Below are 18810 nucleotides of genomic sequence, written 5' to 3' on the forward strand. Positions count from 1 at the left end.
TTACTTCATATTACTAGATGTTAGAGTTCACAGAGGATATGAAATAAGCAGTGACCACTTCCTTGTTAAAATAAAATTAAGATTACCACCTAAATGGCTACAAGTAACAAGAACAGAAAGAAAAATTGAAACATTTGTTTATAAAACTAGACTATTGAATGACACAAATGTACAATGGCTATATGAACAAAGAATTAACCAATATCTAGATAAAATAAAACAAAATGAAGAAATAGAAATAGAAATAGAATGGCTTAATATAAAAACGATACTAAATGCAGCAGCAAATGAAAGCTTAGGAAAGACCAAAAAATTCAATAAAAGAAAAAAATTGAAGATCTGGGATGATACAATCAAAGAAATAATCAAAAAGAAAAAAGAAGCCTATCACAAATGGTTAAGCAGTAAAAGATTAGAAGATGAAATAGAATATAAAAGAATAAGAGCCATAGCTAAAAGAGAAGTCAGAAAAAGACATAGAGAATCATGGAATAAATTTGTTTCTAATTTAGAACATGATTTATATAAAATAAGACCCAATGTATATAAGATTTTGAAACATTTAAATGCAGATACCAAAGAAAACATAAAATTAAACACTGAGTTGAAATTAGAAGAATTTCCAAATTACTACACAGAACTGTGGACAGACAAATATTTTTAAAAAGACAACTGGCAAACAATTAACGAAAATGAAAAGGAAATAACTGAAGAAGAATTAGAAATCAGCCTGAAAGAAACAAGAAACGGAAAATCACCTGGAGAAGATAAGCTAGGTTGAGAACTATATAAATATGCAGGAACAAGATTCAAAGAAAGACTCTTATTATTTTTAAATAAAATTTACTCAACTGGTATCCCCCCCAATAGAATGGAAAAAAGCAATTGTAATTCCTATCTTTAAGAAAGGTAATAGAGATGACCCTAAAAACTATAGAGGTATCAGTATACTAAATTCCTGTTACAAAATATATAACAGAATCTTAAATAACAAACTAATGAAATATTCTGAAAACTTTATTTTTGAAGTACAGAATGGATTTAGAAAAGGACGATCATGTATAGACCCAGCCTTTTGCCTAAAATTAATAATAGAGAAAAGAAGAGAATATAATCTAGAAACACATATTGCATTTATTGACTTTGAAAAAGCATTTGACAAAGTTAAAAGAAACATATTATTTAACATATTAAAAGAAAGACAAATACCAAATAATATCCTAAAAGCTATCACAAGTATATATGAAAATAATCAAATACAAATAAGATTAAATCATGAGCTATCGTATACAAGAGAGATAAACCAAGGGGTCCGACAGGGATGTCCCCTCTCAGCAACTCTTTTTAATATCTACTTAAATGAAATAATAATAAAATGGAGTAAAAATTTACATCAAGGAATTAAACTTTCTCCTACAGTTAACTTAAACACTCTCCTCTTTACCGACGACCAAATAATAATTACAAATTCTGAAGATAAACTACAGAAAGCTATTTTAGATCTAAATGAAATATCCAAAAATTATGATATGATAATATCAACAGAAAAATCAAAAACTATGGCCTTTAAAGCACAAGATCCAACAAGAACTAAAATAGTAATAGATAACAAGATCTTAGAACAGGTGAATTCATTTAACTACCTAGGATGTATGATCCCATATGAAAATGAAAAAGATATAAACATAGAAATTGCAAAATATTTAAAAATAACAGGTATAATTAATTCTATATTTAAACCAAAGCTAGTTCAAAAACAAACCAGGCTAAAAGTATACAATACATTAGCCCTACCGGTCTTAATGTATGGAAGCGAAATCTGGACAATGAAACAAAAAGACAAACAAAGATTAATAACAGCAGAAATGAAATTTATGAGAAAAACTGCAAAGTATACCCTATTTGATCACAAAAGAAACGAAGATATTATGAAAGAATTAAACCAAGAACCAGTAATAGAAAAAATTAAAAAATATAAACATAAATGGATGGAACACGTTCAAAGAATGAAAACAGAAAGATTACCAAAACAAGCCTTAAAGTACAAGCCATTAGGGAAAAGAAAACCAGGACGTCCTCTTAAACGATTCAACGGTGACTTCTAAGGCTGGAACTAGGCCTAAATCCTTGATACACATGATGATGATGATGATGAGTTTTTCTTATTATTCTCAAAATCTGTATCCTTTTTTTTCAAATTTTACTTGAAATTGCTTGGAGAGAGTGACAATCATGTTTCCCTGCAGTAAAGATTAAGAATTTTTAGTGATGCTGTAAGAATGCATAGAGGGGGAAAGCAAAAGACATGATTCTTTTTGGTGGGTACAAATGATAGATAGGAGTGTCAGTAGTCAACTGTTGTGGGACTGAGAGGAATAGTTACAGATTTTTTGGCAAGCCATAGAAACAAGGGGTTTTTCCAAAATGGGTCTTCAGATTTTTAATTCTCATCCTAGCAAAACAATCTTTGGTATCTAGTTCTGTCTTTTAAAAGAAGGGAAATTTTTTTTTTTGTTATACTGAAATGTGTCCATGACCACTACTGTTCTTCCTTTTTTATAATAGTTAACTTCCTTTTATTGCAAGGATTTCTTGAGATGAAAGGAAGAAGTCTTTGGACTTAAGGATTTCAAAGAGAGTACAGAAATGCTTGTATACCACCCAAACTGAAATTGGAATGACTGCTTATCCATACAAAGTATTTGGGAGAGTCTCATCCTGATAAATGGCAAGCAGTATCCTCTCCTTTTTTTAAAACTTAATTTTCAACTTAATTTTTTATTATTTTAGCTTATTTTTTATTTATTTATCATCTGTGGAAGGGAATAACGACAATTGTTGATGCTCCACCTTGTGAATTTGTTTATGAACTGATGATGGCATGTTATATTCAAACCAAATATCTCCATTCCATTAATAATTATTAATGCTTGTGTCTATGTGTTTTCAATAATCATTACTATGTCACAAGTGCTATTAAAGACTAGCAGATTCTGTGCTGTTGCACTTAATATTTCCAAGGCATTTGATAGGGTTTGACATTTCAAGGTTTTCCACAAATTGCCATCATATGATGCCTTCTACCCTTTGTTAATTAAATTGTCCGTTTTTCTTAGGTCATTCACTGTGTTATGTGGAGATGTTCTTTTTCTTCAGATTTTCCTACTAAGGAAGATTAAAATCCTGAAATAACAATTTTACCTATCTTTTTCTCATATACATAAATATGATTTCTCACTGATCTCAAACCCCTATCCACAGTTTCACAGATAACACTCTCAGATAGCTACAAATCCTACAGCACTTTAACATCTCTAGCTTCAATATCGTCTATGGTCAAGTGCTCTAAATTCTCATTTCAATATCAGCCTTTAGTGAGGTGATGCCAAGTAACTTTTGTTGCTTCAAAGCACATTTTTTTTTCTTCTTGCAAACTGACCTTAGTTTCTTCTCCCTTTACTTTTTGATAATGCTCAGCATAACAGCTTTAAAACCATATTTCTTTTCTTGGACTCATGCTTACACTAGCCTTTTCTGGCATAAACATACATCACTTCTATAGCATCCTTGGCTTCCAAAAAACTTGATACTCTTTTTTCACTCAAAATGTTACTTTTCACCTGTCTGGCTACTATCTCTGTACAAATCCCAAATCTGCCCACCCTGAAATATTGCTCTCACATTTGGATTAGTCCAAAAACTTCTTTAAAAATTCCTGATGCTGTTCAGAAGAGCAGAGTTTGGTTAATTGACAGTCTCTCTCTCTCCAGCTACTGTCTCACAGCCAGTCAGTTTTCATATTGTGTATCTTCTACAAAGATTGGTTGCTCTAAGTATTGGAATCCTCAGTTTTTGTGTCTTTAAGACCTTCAGTTGCTTTGATGATATCCTTTCTTCCATTTCTAAGCTTTCTTAGTGCTCTTCAAAACATTTTATGCAATGGGATCTAAAGACTATTTAGATCCCATTGCAGCACCAGTCTTTGTGAAAGTCTTCAGATAGTAGATATTTTTCATTCCCCTATTGTGAGACTATCACCTTGCTTATTGAAGACACCACTGACTTGAAAGAAAAACCATGTTTAGTTTCTCAAACAGAAAAACCAAATTATCTAACCCATAACCAACTTACAAATGTTAATGGTTGAGATTTACATTTATGGGGGGGGGTAAAAATTAATGTGTGGCACATCTGTCACATTCAAGTCATTGTTTTGAATACCTCTTAGGTGGTGGTTTGGCATAGTGTGAGTTGCAAGATCAAATAAGTGATGCAAGCAAACTACTTCATTTGATTCCAAGTGAATACTGGCTTATCTCTCATAGCAAGTGGTATTTCTGCCATATTTGTTCTCCAAAATGATATAAACTTTTCAGTTCTGAAGTTTGTGAATTGATTTATCACAGACTGATTCCACAATTACTTAAGGATTGTCACTAGGTAATTGCAAGGAGACCATACATAGCTTTTAAGGAATGCAAAGAACTTCTGATATAATGACCAATCCTCACCTTCTCACAGTGTGTTGTGTTATTAGGTGTCCACCTGGATACTGAATGAACAAGGAATGACTGGCACTTTGGGACTTTGCTAGTCAAATTGTGTTCTGTATTCTTCGGCTGAAAACAAAATGATACAACATAATGGAATATCATTCTGATTGTGACAATCCCTGGTTAAACAAGATGAACAGTGAAAATTCAGTTACCAACAAAATCAACATTAGGAGTATTGATGGTAGGTATCACTGGAAAAGAACAGGAAATGGCAAAAGAATTAGCAAACTACCATGTCATCATAAGTGGTGTTACTGTAACAGGTGCACTTTTTATTGAATAACTATGCAGTGTTATGTTCAGGCAATAATGATCAAAAAAGGAAGGCATAGCCATAGCATTCAACACTTAAACATATAGATAAATTTCTTGAATGTCAAACAGTTTCAAATAAAGTGATGTGGGCAACTTTCAAAATGAGAAATTGGAAAGTGAGACTTATTTGTAGCTATGGTTCTATGACAGGGTCTACTAAGAAAGAAGTGAAGGAGGTTTCCTAGTAATTAGAAAAGGCAGCTGACATTAAAAAATATGAAAAAAGTCAGTTCTTGTTGGAGAATGAGAAATAGCAAAGTTAATGGTAAGTACCGGTTGGATTTCTGTCCAAGACTAGTCGTTACTGACACCATGTTTGTTCCAACATAAAAATATTCATGGCTTCACACGCAGAAAAGTCGCAACAAAATCAGAAAGGGCCTATTGACTATTTTTGTTCATAGTGTGATATTTTCATGCCAATTTAGGATACACACGCAGAGGATTTGAAAGAAGAAGTGATCATTTAGTTTCGAGCAGGATAAAAATGAATATTGTATCGTAAAGAAAAATATTTAAGAAAGTACTAAAAGGAATGACAGTTAAACTTTCAGAGATGAACCATAGACTAAAATATATAAATATTATTATTATGGACACCTCCAAGGAGTCCGAGGACTCATCGCAGAAGGGCACACTACTCCACTACATCTCATCCTTACTTAATCCTCCAATTAAACTACTACAATCAGTAACAGTGCCATCTACTGACCACCACCACTAATATACATTGTCTGTAAATTGTGTTCTCATCGCTGATTTGCTTTTATGTGGGATGAAAAAGCTGAGTTTCTCGGAGGAAAAAAACCCACTACCTTGAGATTGGCTAACTCACTTTCAGTTGAAAAAACCCATATAAAGATTCCTCTCATCACGATGAAAATCAAACTCAGTTCGTTTCCAATTGAAGGACACAATGTACTGTTTCATGTACATGTGAAAGAATGTGTTCTTTCAGTTGCAGCATTCAAGATGAAAGATTCTGAAAGCAAGAATCAAACCTTTGCAAACTTTGAAGAAAACATTGAGTTAGCCAGGGGATATGTACTGAAGTTGTTTGCAAAAATAGAAGGAAGTCCATTCTCAAGAAGCTAGAGGTAGTCCTTGGGGTGTGGGGGGGGGGAGGTATTTGAAATTTGTAACAAGTCAGTCAGTTAGCAGGTGCTCTGGAAGAATACAGAGAAAATGCAAAAACTAAGCAGTGTGTAAAAGTGGCTAAACAAAGTCATTGGAAGACTTGGTAAGAATATAGAAGATAAATATCAGTAATATAAATATCTATATCTGGGGAAGGTATTAGTGAGGTTGGTGAAATGTAGGATACAAAAGTGTGTTTATATCAGTGGCTGTCAATTTAATGTGGAAAAATGTAAGGTTTTGCATTTTGGGGTGAAAAGATTAGCAGCAGTATATCACATTGGTGGAACTGTACTCCAGGAGATTGAGGAGGCCAGGGATTTGGGAGTGTTGGTGGATAGGAAGTTGAAGTTTAGGGGACACATCGCAAAAGTGGCAAAATCAGCTCATCAAATCACTTGGTTGCTGAAAAACACTTTAACGAGCAGAGACAAACAGGTTATTGTTCCTCTGCATCGAGCCTTGATAAGACCCCATCTAGACTATTGTGCCCAGATATGGGTGCCAGGGTTTCTTCTCAATGGGGAGGAGGTGGAGAGGATCCAGAGATGAGTGACTGACCAAGATAATAGCAGGACTATGGAATGAGCCTTATGAGAACAGGTTGAAGATTTGTGGGCTGCAGAAATTGGTTGATAGGCGGAAGAGGGGTGATATGATTGAGACATTCAAATTACTGAAGGGTTTCTATAAGATCAATTCAGAAGATATTTTTGAGAATAGGACTGGTAGTGGGAGGACTAGGGGGCCATCTATGGAAGCTTGGTAAGAGTCTGGTTAGCAGGGGTGTTAGAGCTAGGTTTTTTGCTTGGAGAGTGGTAAATGAGTGGAATAAGCTGCCAGAATCTGTTGTGGGTGCCACGACTGTAAATGCGTTCAAGGAGAAGTATGATAGATACTGGGTAAATATTGAATAGTTGTTCTTGACATGATGTTGGGCCTCCCTTGATGAGTCTGAGGACTCCTTGGAGCTGCCGTAATAATAATAACGATAATTCTTTTTGCTTGTCAGCATGTGTTTATTAAAGTGAGGTTGTGTTTTAGAAACTTACTTATGTGCTATAACAAGGTGATAAATCTGTTGGATAAGGGAGATGCATATACAATGGTATACTTAGATTTTGCAAAGGCTTTTGATAGGTTGTCACACCACAAATTGATCACTAAACTGAAGCAAATAGGATTGGATGATAGACTAGTGAGTTGGATAGATGAATGGCTGGCAGATAGGTATCAGCAAGTTTTCTTTGAGGTGTGTGTGTGTGTGGGGGGGGGAAATATCTCAAAAGAGCAAAGTCACTAGTTGGTGTGCTGCAAGGATCAGTTTTGGGACCATTGTTATTTAATTTTTATATTAATGATATTGGGATAGGTTTAACTGGTGATATACAACTGTTTGCAGGTGATTCAAAACTGAAAGAGTGATGAGGAATCAAATAGATGCTGTGGCCTTACAGGAGGACTTGAATAGGTTGTACTGAGTGGGCCAGCATGGAACTGTCAGTTCACTGTTGTCAAGTGTAAGGTTCCAAAATTTGGGATGCAAAGTATACACTTGGCAGGAAAATTTTGGAGGAAGTTAAATATATGAGAGACCTTGGAGTAGTTGTGGACAAGGATCAGAAATTCAGAGGTCACATTGCACAAGTTGTGAAGACATCATATCAAATTATGGCAATGATGCGGAGGACCTTAACATGTAGAAATAGAGGTTCTAGTTCCATTGTATGAGGTCTTGATCAGGCTTCATATGGATTATTGCACACAGATTTGGTCTCCTGGTTTTCATGGTGATGAGGATATGTTGGAAAGGATCAAGAGAAGACAGAGGTTGTAACTGGTCTTTTGGGATGTAGGATATGGGGACAGATGGAGGGAATGTAGTTTGTAAAGCCTTGTGAATAGAAGGAAGAGAGGGGATATGATTGAAACGTTTAACCTGGTAACAATTCTTTACCAATTTAATGTGGAAGAAATTTTTCATAGAATGGGGGAAGGGAGTAGAACAAGGGGACATACCTAGAAGTTGTATAAGGAGGATGTGAGCTGGGGGATAAGGAGTGGGTTCTTTGCTTGGAGAGTGGTTGGTCCGTGGAATGCTTTGCCTGATATTGTGATGAAATCAGATACATTGAATGAATTTAAAGCACAGTTTGATGAGTTTTGTGTGAAACAATCTTTGCCTTCTACAATGAGTCTTTAAACTCCATGGAGGTCTGGTGTTAATAATTATTTTATTTAGCGTATGATGGTCTCAGAATAAAACATACAAATTACATAAAACAGCATAAAAACAATTGTGGCAAAATGTTCTAGTGGCTATTGAAAAAGCTTAGAAATGGCTAAAAGAGTTCTGTACAAGGAATCAGATGATGAAGATGGCATAAAAACTAAAAAGAAAGATGTTCCTGATGTTTAGTGTCTGATCTCAAAAGATCATTAAATGAGAGTGACTGAATAGTAATAGAAACATATTCAAGAGAAATGTGTTCAGTACTATACATCAATACTTGAAGTAGAAAAGCCATCAGAAACTTGAAATGTGGAAAGACAGAGTAGATAATATTTAAACAGAAATGGTGAAATACAGAGGTATAAGTTTTATTGTTGCTATACTGCATAATTCAGAAATATCCATCATAATACCTGTATGTGTAAAAAAAAAAAAAAAAAAAAAAAGGAAAGAAATTGAATGCAAGATTTTATATATATATATATGTTAAAGATACCAAGCTATTTTAAACCTGGTTTTAATCCATTTCCCAAGTAAGCAAACAGATAAGAAAGTCAAGTTTGCGCTTGCAAGTAGTGCAAGTCTTTGGCAACTTGTGGTAAAGGTGGAATAAGCTCTGATCACTATTCTTAATATTTACCCTTAATGCAAAGCACATCTCCTTGAGGAGATGTATGATGCTATGTATTAAAGGCAAGGGGCCACTACTCAGACCATATATATGAGAGTGGTCTGAAAAGATCTTAACCTAACAATAAAAAGAACGAATTTATAATTTCAAAATTATTTTTATTTTTCAACATAATCTCCCTTAATACTATACATTTATTCCAGCGATGCTCCATCACCATTATCCCATCGCTGTAGCGGTTCTCAGTAAGATCTGCAAAATACCCCTCTACAGCTGCAATCACCTCTTGATTCGAAGAAAAACACTGACCAGTGAGGAAGAGTTTTAGTTTTGGGAAGAGATAGAAGTCAAATGGAGCTAAATCTGGGGAATAGGGTGGATGTTCCAACAATTCGTAGTGCAGATCCCTTAATTTTCCCATTGCCAAAACACTTTTGTGGGCAGGTGCATTGTCCTGATGAAAGATGATTTTTTTCTTCTGCAAACAGGGTCTTTTCTGACGAATTATTTCATCTAGACTGGTTAAAAGATCCGAATAATATTCCCCGGTTATTGTTTTTATCCTTTTCAAGATAATTAATAAACAAAATGCCTTTAGCATCCCAAAACACCGATGCCATGACCTTTCCTGATGGAACCGACTTTGTCTTCTTTGGCACTGAACAACCAGCTTCCGTCCACTGTTTGGATTCTGGTGTGTAATGGTGAATCCAAGTCTCATCCATAGTAATAAATCGACTCACAAAATCAGTTTTATTCTTGTTAAAACGTTCCAAGCACTGTTCAGAGATTTTCATGCGAGTGCGTTTTTGATCTGCTGTGAGCAAGCATGGCACCCATCTTGCGCAAAGCTTTTTTCATTTGCAGTTCTTCATGCAAAATATATCACACATGCGTTCTTTTGAAATGTCTATAGTCTCAGTAATTTCACGCACTTTGACTTGCTGGTCATCCGATACCATATCGTGCACTTGATCAATGATTTCTGGTGTTGTTACACTTTTCGGACGTCCTTCACGTGGATCATCTTCAAGGCTGGTAAGCACACGTTTAAACTTGGCAGTCTATTTCTTAATTGTCGAAAACGAAGGAGAAGGGTGCCAAAACTTTTTTGAACTTCGAATGAATTTCTTTTGGTGTTAAACCTTCTTTTACAAAAAATTTTATAACCACACGATACTCAATTTTATCCATTTCAAGGAATACAGACAACACTTTTGCTTCAGATAGCTTTATAAAACAAACTACTTGATAGAATGACTTGCAATTTCACATGGATGCTTATGACAGATGTACCAACTTAGAGAAAAAATATCTTGCCAATAGTGTTGCCATCAATGGTTGTGGCCGATAACTTTTCAGACCCTCGTATGTATATTCCTCCACCCACAAGAAGCTGTATAACCTGTATAACAGATCAGTGTTGTGTGGGCAGGGATCAAGAGAATGGTATCTGTTATTTTATTTTATTTTTTTTGAAAAGCTGGAGGTTGTAGTGATTGGAGCAGTGGTGGCCTGTACATATGCACTGCGACACTGCAACACCCCCAAGGAAAAAATGAAAAATTTTAATTTTGCTTGTTTGTGTTTATAAATAATAACAATGCTTACATTATATAAATGCAATACAACATGTTAAAGGTTACAGCTTGTGTTTCGACAATGATTGAATAGTTAATAATTGGAATTGTTCGATTAACACTTTAGATTACAAAACAAATACACTGTGATCTAACGCAGTGTCGGAATTATCACATTCGGCCAATTGCAGCTAATCTCTCGCCGATGTTCGTTTGCGCTTCTCATTGCCCATTACAAGTGATTCTGACACTGCTCTTTTGGGCAGTGTATCGTATGCTTGTTCGCGTTATTTCTGTGCGATACAAAACTTTTATTATTGGTGCATGTTCATGGTGAGGGTGAACTATTTTTTGCAAATCTTATTTTATTTTGTTAAAATAACATATAATTATTTATTTATTATAGATACAAGGCCGAATTATGACGAGTGTCACTGTTGAAAATATGAAAAGAATAAACAAATGCACTGCAATTCTAAAACAGTGTCAGAATAATCGCGTTTGGCCGAATGCAGCCATCAGGCCGATATTCGTTTGCACTTGTGATTGCACGTTACAAGTCATTCCCGACACTGCTCGTTTGGGCAGTGTATCGTATGCTTGTGCATTATTTCTGTGAGATACGAAACTTTTATTATTGGTGTTCATTCGTGGTGAGGGTGAAATATTTTTAATAAAGCAATTTTTTAATATGTAAATTTATTTATTAATAAATTGGTTACTGATTAGGAAAAAAATAATTTTTTTTTATTTTGTATATGCAGCACTCCCACTTAAAATTTTCACCGCCCGCCACTGGATTGGAGAATATTTCACGAGGAGGGCTCTGTTCTAGAGAAGTGGTAAATGAAATGTAAGCTGAATGGGAGCAACACACTAAAGTGTGTTAGCAATTCAGCCATAAATGGATGCTGTGTAGCTGTTATGTTTGTAGGTTTAGTTGAAACGGGGAGGAAATGGTTGATTCTAGTTCTGCTGAACCGCACCTATGGAAATGTAAGAAAAGATGTAGACCCTGACTATCTGTGAGATAGTGACTGCAAAGAGTGTGAGACGGTGGGTATCATTTAAAAATTTTTTAAGTCTTCAAAAAATTTTAGAGTGGTATTGGGTGTACACCACAAATGTGAGACCAGCATTCCAGGATTGGGAAGATTTGAGATTTAGATAGGTAGAAAATAACATCTTGAGTAAAAAAAAAAAGGATGTCAAGTTTTTTTGGAAACTAAGGATGCTATAGTAACAATGTGTTTGTGTCAGGAATGGATAGGGAGATATCAGCTTGAGAAAAAACATCTCATGTTGACTATTGAGATGACCATATATGTGTGTATTGAAGTTAATTAGGTTATCATCCTCAAGCTTGAGTTGTTAGAGCAAGGCAAGGTTAGTTATATGAATAAGGAATGGAGCATGCTGTCATCAGTAGAACCATGAATTGGATTTGAGACCAAAGCTATCATTGTAGGCAGTATTCCATAGACCTGTTGTCGTCATCATCATCATCCATGTTACTTGCCTCCAGATCCTCATCTTCTTCATTTCTGAGAAATCTAGGTAACCCGATCTCTTCACATAATCCAAATGTGGTCATATCATTGTCTTCTATAAAAGACTAATTTCTTTATTATTCTTTATTATCATTGCTTATCACTAAGTTTTCAACATCTAAGTAATCTATTCTTCAAGCTATTTTGCCCACTTTTTGTATTTTGCAATTGTTAAATAAACTTTATTCGCTATCCATCATCATCCCCAAAATTCATAGTCTCATCCATTTCATACATTCTGTTTCCATCAACATTTTATTTAATTTTTTATGTATTCCCACCCATGAAATGTTGTAAACTATAATACTGTAGTGCCATGGGTGCTGTAATGATTTTTTCTAATTTTGAAATTAATTTTTATCTATTTTTTTGTATTTTTATTTGTTTTTTGCATAGTTTTAAAACTGCTCAAGAGACTAAACAGAGAACTTTTTCAAGCCACTTCAGGCCTCCAAGTGGGATGTGGTCTCACACCAGGCAGTGAAGTGTATTTTCCACTATATTAAACTCATAACCATTATCCTTTGCCTCCACTGTCAGTCTATTTCAGTCATCCTTCGAGATCTCTTCATCACCTTTATTACCCTTCCCTTGTTTAGCATCATTAGCAAACAAGTGAATATTCACCTTGAAATCATTCCTGATATTATTAAAATACAAGTTAACAGCAGTGGTCCAAGTGCAGATCCTGGTATATCACTGTCACCTGCCTTTTTAATTCTCTAATGTCTATCCATCAGCCACCCTTTTATACATTTCACCAACTTTGTATTTATATCCCTCACTGGTCTCTATTTAATAGGGTTCCATGTAGTATCTTGTTAAATCCCTTTTGAAAAGTTTGGCATATAGAGGAACTTTAAGTAATATGGAATACGATTTTTTGTGTAAAATGATATTCTATGTTACTTGAAATTTCTGTAATGGTGTATTTATTGCCCTTATCTAAATCAGCTGTCGGTTTATTATGTACAGTGAGTAAAAATGGCAGTAAATAATCACATCCTATGATACCACAAACTGCTCATAGCAAGTCTCTTCTTATCTTTTATGAAGGAAATCATAAACATCCTCATTTGTCATGATATTAGTAAGTTTCCTGGTCCAGATGGTATCTCTCCAGTTGTGCTCCTGTATTGCTTATATTAGCTGTCATACTCATCTGCATCTAACCAACAGCACAGAAGCAACCCTTATCCAGCCTGTCCCTAAAAAGAAAGAGAAGCCAACTATCATTCCATTGCCCTCACTTCAATACTCTTGAATGTGATGGAGAAGGTAATCAACAACCAACTCCTTCACTGTTTGGAACCCATCACTTAATTAGTGATCTTCAATATGGATTTTACATTGTTCTACAGCAGCCCTCCTCATGGAAAGTTTTGGTGAAACTAATGTGGTTGCTCTTGATATTTCCAAGACATCATGGATAGCATTGAGGCCCTCTCAACAAGCTACCATCTTATGGCCTCCCTCTTGCTCTTTGTAATTGGATTGCTAGCCTTCTATGGTCGTTCACTGCATGTCATGTTCAGTGGCTGCCTCGTATTTGATTTCATTATCATTTCTGAAGGCTACCCAGGGTACTCGCACCCATGCTCTTCCTACTATATATCAATAAGCTTCTCTCTCTAACTTCAAATCCTATTCATAGTTTTGCTGATGACTGTACTCTTCATTCAGGAAACCTTGTAGCAATTAAATGATTCAACTTCCATAACTAATGTCTTGAACACTGATCTCACTTTTCTCATATGGGGTAAAAATAATCTAGTGAATTTCAATGCTATCAAAATACAATCCTGTTTTATTACCTGGAAGAAAGATCCCATTTTACTCCCTCATACTTTTTGATAACAGATTTCCAGTCATGATCAGTTCAGCCTTCTTGAGCTGAGTTTCACTTATAGTTTATTCTGGCATAAACATATTACATCCGTAATCTCCTCAGTTTTCCAAAAGATGTGGTATTGTTTATTGCTAGTAAGATTAGTAAGCACATGGTACATGACTTTATGATTCATGTTTTGAATGTAGTTGCCAGTCTTTGTCCCTGATGTCTGTTACATTGGATGAAATATATTGGAGTTTTTGAATAAAATTCTATAATTTTCTACATGTGTAAGCTGTATAAGTATCTGTAAATTTAGAAAAAATAAAGGCCTGACATTATAAAATTCCAATTGAACTTTAACTACAGTTATATTAAAATCTTGGCTGTAACATAAATATACTTCATTTCATCTTTAGGTTTCATCCCAGTCAGCTTCAAAGATAACAGTAAAGAAGAGATGGAAGATAAGGCTGTACTGAGATATCTACAATGGAAAAATATCAAAGAAATTGGAACTCAAATGTGTTAGCATATTAGTGCTGGAAATTGATTAGAGAGGTACCATACAATTGTCAACACAAATCAGTAGCCAAAAAATTTAAGTTTTTAGGTAACATACATTATATCTAAATATGCTTATCTTATTTCTGTGGAAGGATGACATGCTTTAGAGATGAGATAATGTTATGGTGTGACCATAAATAGACTCATAAACTTGATGTATTTGGAATATTAATTAATCTGAATGATATAAGACAGTTGGACCAGATGAGATTTCATCACGTGTAACAGTCCAGAGTGGATTATTTATTGAGTATCTTGTGATTGAAGGAATCTTAATGAAGTGAAAAAAAGCTGCTCCTGAATAAAGTTTAATGCTAAAACAAAAGTCTCAAATTTACCATCAATTTGTTACTTGAGTGATAGTTAAAATTAAAAATAGGGTACAAAACTGGATAGAAAAGGACATGGTTCTCTGTGAAAATCGATGCACTTTTGTTAACCCCTCAACCAGCCATGACGTCTATAGACGTCCATCTAAATATGGATATGATTCTGTAACACCTATTGAATAACATGGATGAAGTGCAATTTGGTCTCACTATTTCATCCACTTCGGCCGGTAGGGAAGTTAAAAGTTGATTTTTTTTAAAAATTTAATCTAATTTTATAAAAGGTGATAATGATAGTGAACGAGAGCAGTGCTTATACCATACAGACTTTGCAAGGGTATTTGACAGATTACCACATGCCAGATTGGTATATTATGCTGATATCCTTGATTTTTATTCATATTTTTCTCTAACTTAAGCAAAAAACAGACGTTTCATGTGAAGTAATCTTTATGACTATTTTTTTTGTAATACATAGAGCAGTTGATTTTTACGAAGTTATTCTAAGTATCATTTAATGTTGCTTATCTCCAGCCAAGAGGCTACAGGTGTTTGAATCCTGCCATAGATGTTTGTGATTGTCCTTTAAACTCTGTATGGAAAGAGAATCTGTGATCCTACCACTTATTCTAGCAGAAGATTTCACTCCCAAAACCCTGTGAGTTATGGAAGTGACCATATGGTGTCTACGAACGTCAGATGTGAAAAAACAAATCTCCTATGAAGACTATGTATATGGTCTTATTGATAGGTAGTTCTGGAAAATTAGATGCCAGAAAAGTCATTATTTGGCATATAATTTGAGAATAATGTGTTTTCATTTATCAAAATTAAAATTGTGCATAGCCATATTTTATGTCATGCCGTTTGTATCTGAGATAGTTGCAGCAAGTTTTTTGTACTAGCTTAAGTAGTCATTATACATGATTTTTGTAGCTTGTAGTGAAGTCATTTGCTCTTAATATACAAAAACTGTTAATCACAAATTGCTTTATGTACAGATTTTTATGCTACCTTATATTGATTAAAATTTGGATATTAAAACAAGAATGTCATTTCTTGTCAGGTATCATTGTACTACTCAATTCAATAAAGAAAAAACTTGCTATTATCTGGAAATTTTGAATACGAGAATTTGAACAGACTAGCAGTGAGAGCATATGAATGTGAAATTAAGTTTACTGTAGATAAATGTATAAATTTGACTTACGTTTAAAATTGAGAAATTGAAGTTCTGCATTATATTGAAGAAACTTGATTTACAAGTCTCTCATCTTCTTGTTAGCAAACAGTGAGAATTGAAATTCAGAGGATACATTGTAAAAGTGGTAAAAATGATATAGAGGAGGCCACAATTATAAAGCCACAATTATAAGTAGAAATGATTTTTCCATTATTTATAAGGCTGTGATAGATCTTTGTCAGTCTGGTTAACCAAGTGGATAATATCTCCATACTTGATCTGCTCCAGGCTGCTTATTAGTGTTCTGAAGCAAATTGAAAAAAGTTTTGTTTGATCTTCAGAACAAGGTTCCCGATGACTCATTACATATGTGCTATAGTTTACAGCCTTTCCTGGGCAGGATTAACATAAAAAGACAGGCTGCTGTGCATAGAAAATGAAAAGAAAGGTTCAAACTTAATATCAGTGCTGTGTGGAATATTTAGCTATAAGCATATATTGATGGAATGCAATCTGAAAGCTTATAAATAAGAGAAATCTGATGTGACTGAGAAATAACTTATTGAGAGCTTAGGTTTATGAAAGAAAAGGGTTTTTGAAAGCCAAAAAAGAGGAGGAGCAAAAAATGAAACTATTTGTGAAATGGTGAGCAAAATTGTAGTATGAAAAACATTGTGGTAATCAGCATGGACATCTCATATTGAGGCTTTGGACTCCTTGTGTGCTTGAGTAATAATCCTGATAATTTTAGCTAGGTTGCATTATTACTGGAGGTGAAGAGGATTATAAATTGTGTTGTAAGAATGTCTGAATATAAATGATTAGAATATATAAAAGGGATTAAAATGTAACAATAAAAATAAATATTTGTTTTATTAGTCTCCCTTTATTAATTTAATAATGTATGTGTATAAATAACATCATTTCATTTTTTTTCTTTCTTTTATTAGATAATTCAGCACCAAACTGTGAAATATGATATCTTACCATTATCTCCACTTTCCAAACATAGATTAAGTAAGTACATCTGTTAATATGTCTGTTTATTTACCAAAGGTGTTATTTCAAATATGAAAATTAGAAAAAAAGAGAATTGAGTTTTTTTAAACATTTTATATAAACTGATTGGCCACTTTATTATGATCATTTTGGAAAATAGACTGTTCCCGAAGATATTCAGTTATCTAGCTACAGTTTGTTATATAAATCAGTCAGATAGACATCCAACAGTTATGTTTTATGTGTTTGATGCATCAGAATTGGTAAAAGGTGTGATAAGTGACTTTGAGTGTGGTATGATTATTGGACATACTAGTGTCAGTATCTCACAAATGTCTGCTCTTCTTGGCTGCTAATGCACAATAGTGTTTAGGATATACCAGAAGTGGTGTAATAACCATGCAACTTCAAGTCAGTAGCAGTACTGTGGATGGAAACAGCTCATTGATGCATGAAGTCAGAAAAGAATGGCAGGAATTGTGAAATGTGACGAGGGCCACAACCAGTCAAATCACAGCTCAGTAGAACAGTGGTGATCAGAACTTCATCTCGGAGCACACAGTTGATTGCATGCTGTCACAAATGAGGTACAGGAGCAGACAACATCCCAGGTCACAATGCTATCAGTTAAGAACAGGAAGATGCAGCTTCAGCAAGCATATGATTATCAACACTGGATAGCTGATGATCAGAAAAATGTTACCTGGTCTGATGTCCCAGTTTGTACTGTATCATGCTGATGGCAGAACCAGAATATGGTAGCAACAACTCAGGCTGATGGCAGGGATTTAATGGTGTGGAGAATGATTTTCCACACGTCAGGTCCCTTGATACCAGTTGAACATGACATTAATGCCACAATGTATCTTAGTATCGTCGCTGATCATGTTTATCCATTCATCATGGCTGCAGTTTACCTATTGTGAAATGGATACTTCTAGCGAGACAGTATGCCATGCCACAAAGCACAAGTCTGTTGAAGTGGCTCAAGGAACATAATAGCAAATTTCTTTTAATTCAATGACTAGCTCAATCTCCAGAGCCCAACCAAGTAGAACATCTCTGGGATGAGGTGGAATGGACAGTTCACAGCAGCAATGTGCCAGCATCCAATCTGCAACAATTAGGCAATGCCATTGTGATAGCATGGACAATCATCCTGGAGGAATGTTTTAGACACTTAGTTAAATTAATGTCACAGAGAATACAGGCCATTTTTAAGGCAAAAGGGGATCCCACTCATTATTAAATGCTGTTCCTAATAAAGTGGCCACTCAGTGTAAATATTTTTTTTAACTTTATTTCATTAATTTTAGGAATTGTGAAATTACTATATTAGCTGCCAAACAAACAATACTTTTGTGAGATAGTTAAGTTTGCTTATTCTCATTTTGGTAAGACACCTATGCAGTTCAGTTTCTTCACTGACATAGGGATTATCTGCTTTTTCAAGTAAGGCTGAATTAAGATTCAAGCAATGCTGATGTTTTTTTCTCTTGGAAACTCTTGTTTTTCTTATCATGAGATATGCAGATCAATCTGAGAAAATGCAAATTTATTCATTGATTTCTGTTTTCAGGAATAATTATGTTAGGATTGAAGATGGAACTAAGCTCATTGTGATATCAAATGCAGACTGGCCTACTTAGATCTAAGATGGAACTAAGATCATTGTGATATCAAATGCAGACTGGCCTACTTAGATCTAAGATGGAACTAAGTCCTCATTGGAAAGTCTGATGTCATGTAACTCAATGTATTTTTTCTGATTCTGTATATTCAAAATAGAGAATAATATCAAGTTGTGGCAGTGATTCACAAATCTGATATTGTAACAAGTCATTGACTAATTACAAAAATCATTAAGACCCAATTTGACCTGTTGTAACCAGTTATAAA

General features: G+C 34.5%; 1 protein-coding gene across 1 annotated transcript in view; it reads left to right on the forward strand.

Annotated features, from left to right (window-relative positions):
- Dd (CTD nuclear envelope phosphatase 1-like protein dullard) overlaps positions 1-18810 on the forward strand; it is a 174040-nt gene that overhangs the window by 31541 nt on the left and 123689 nt on the right. Inside the window, exon 2 of the mRNA XM_090415688.1 lies at positions 16863-16929. Within this exon, the coding sequence (XP_090271814.1) occupies positions 16863-16929 (67 nt within the window). The remainder of the gene's footprint in view (positions 1-16862; positions 16930-18810) is intronic.

Source organism: Typopeltis vanoorti, chromosome 3, assembly GCF_054136105.1.
Source record: "Typopeltis vanoorti isolate ZY-2024b chromosome 3, IOZ_Tvanoo_1.0, whole genome shotgun sequence".
NCBI lineage: Eukaryota > Metazoa > Arthropoda > Arachnida > Uropygi > Thelyphonidae > Typopeltis > Typopeltis vanoorti.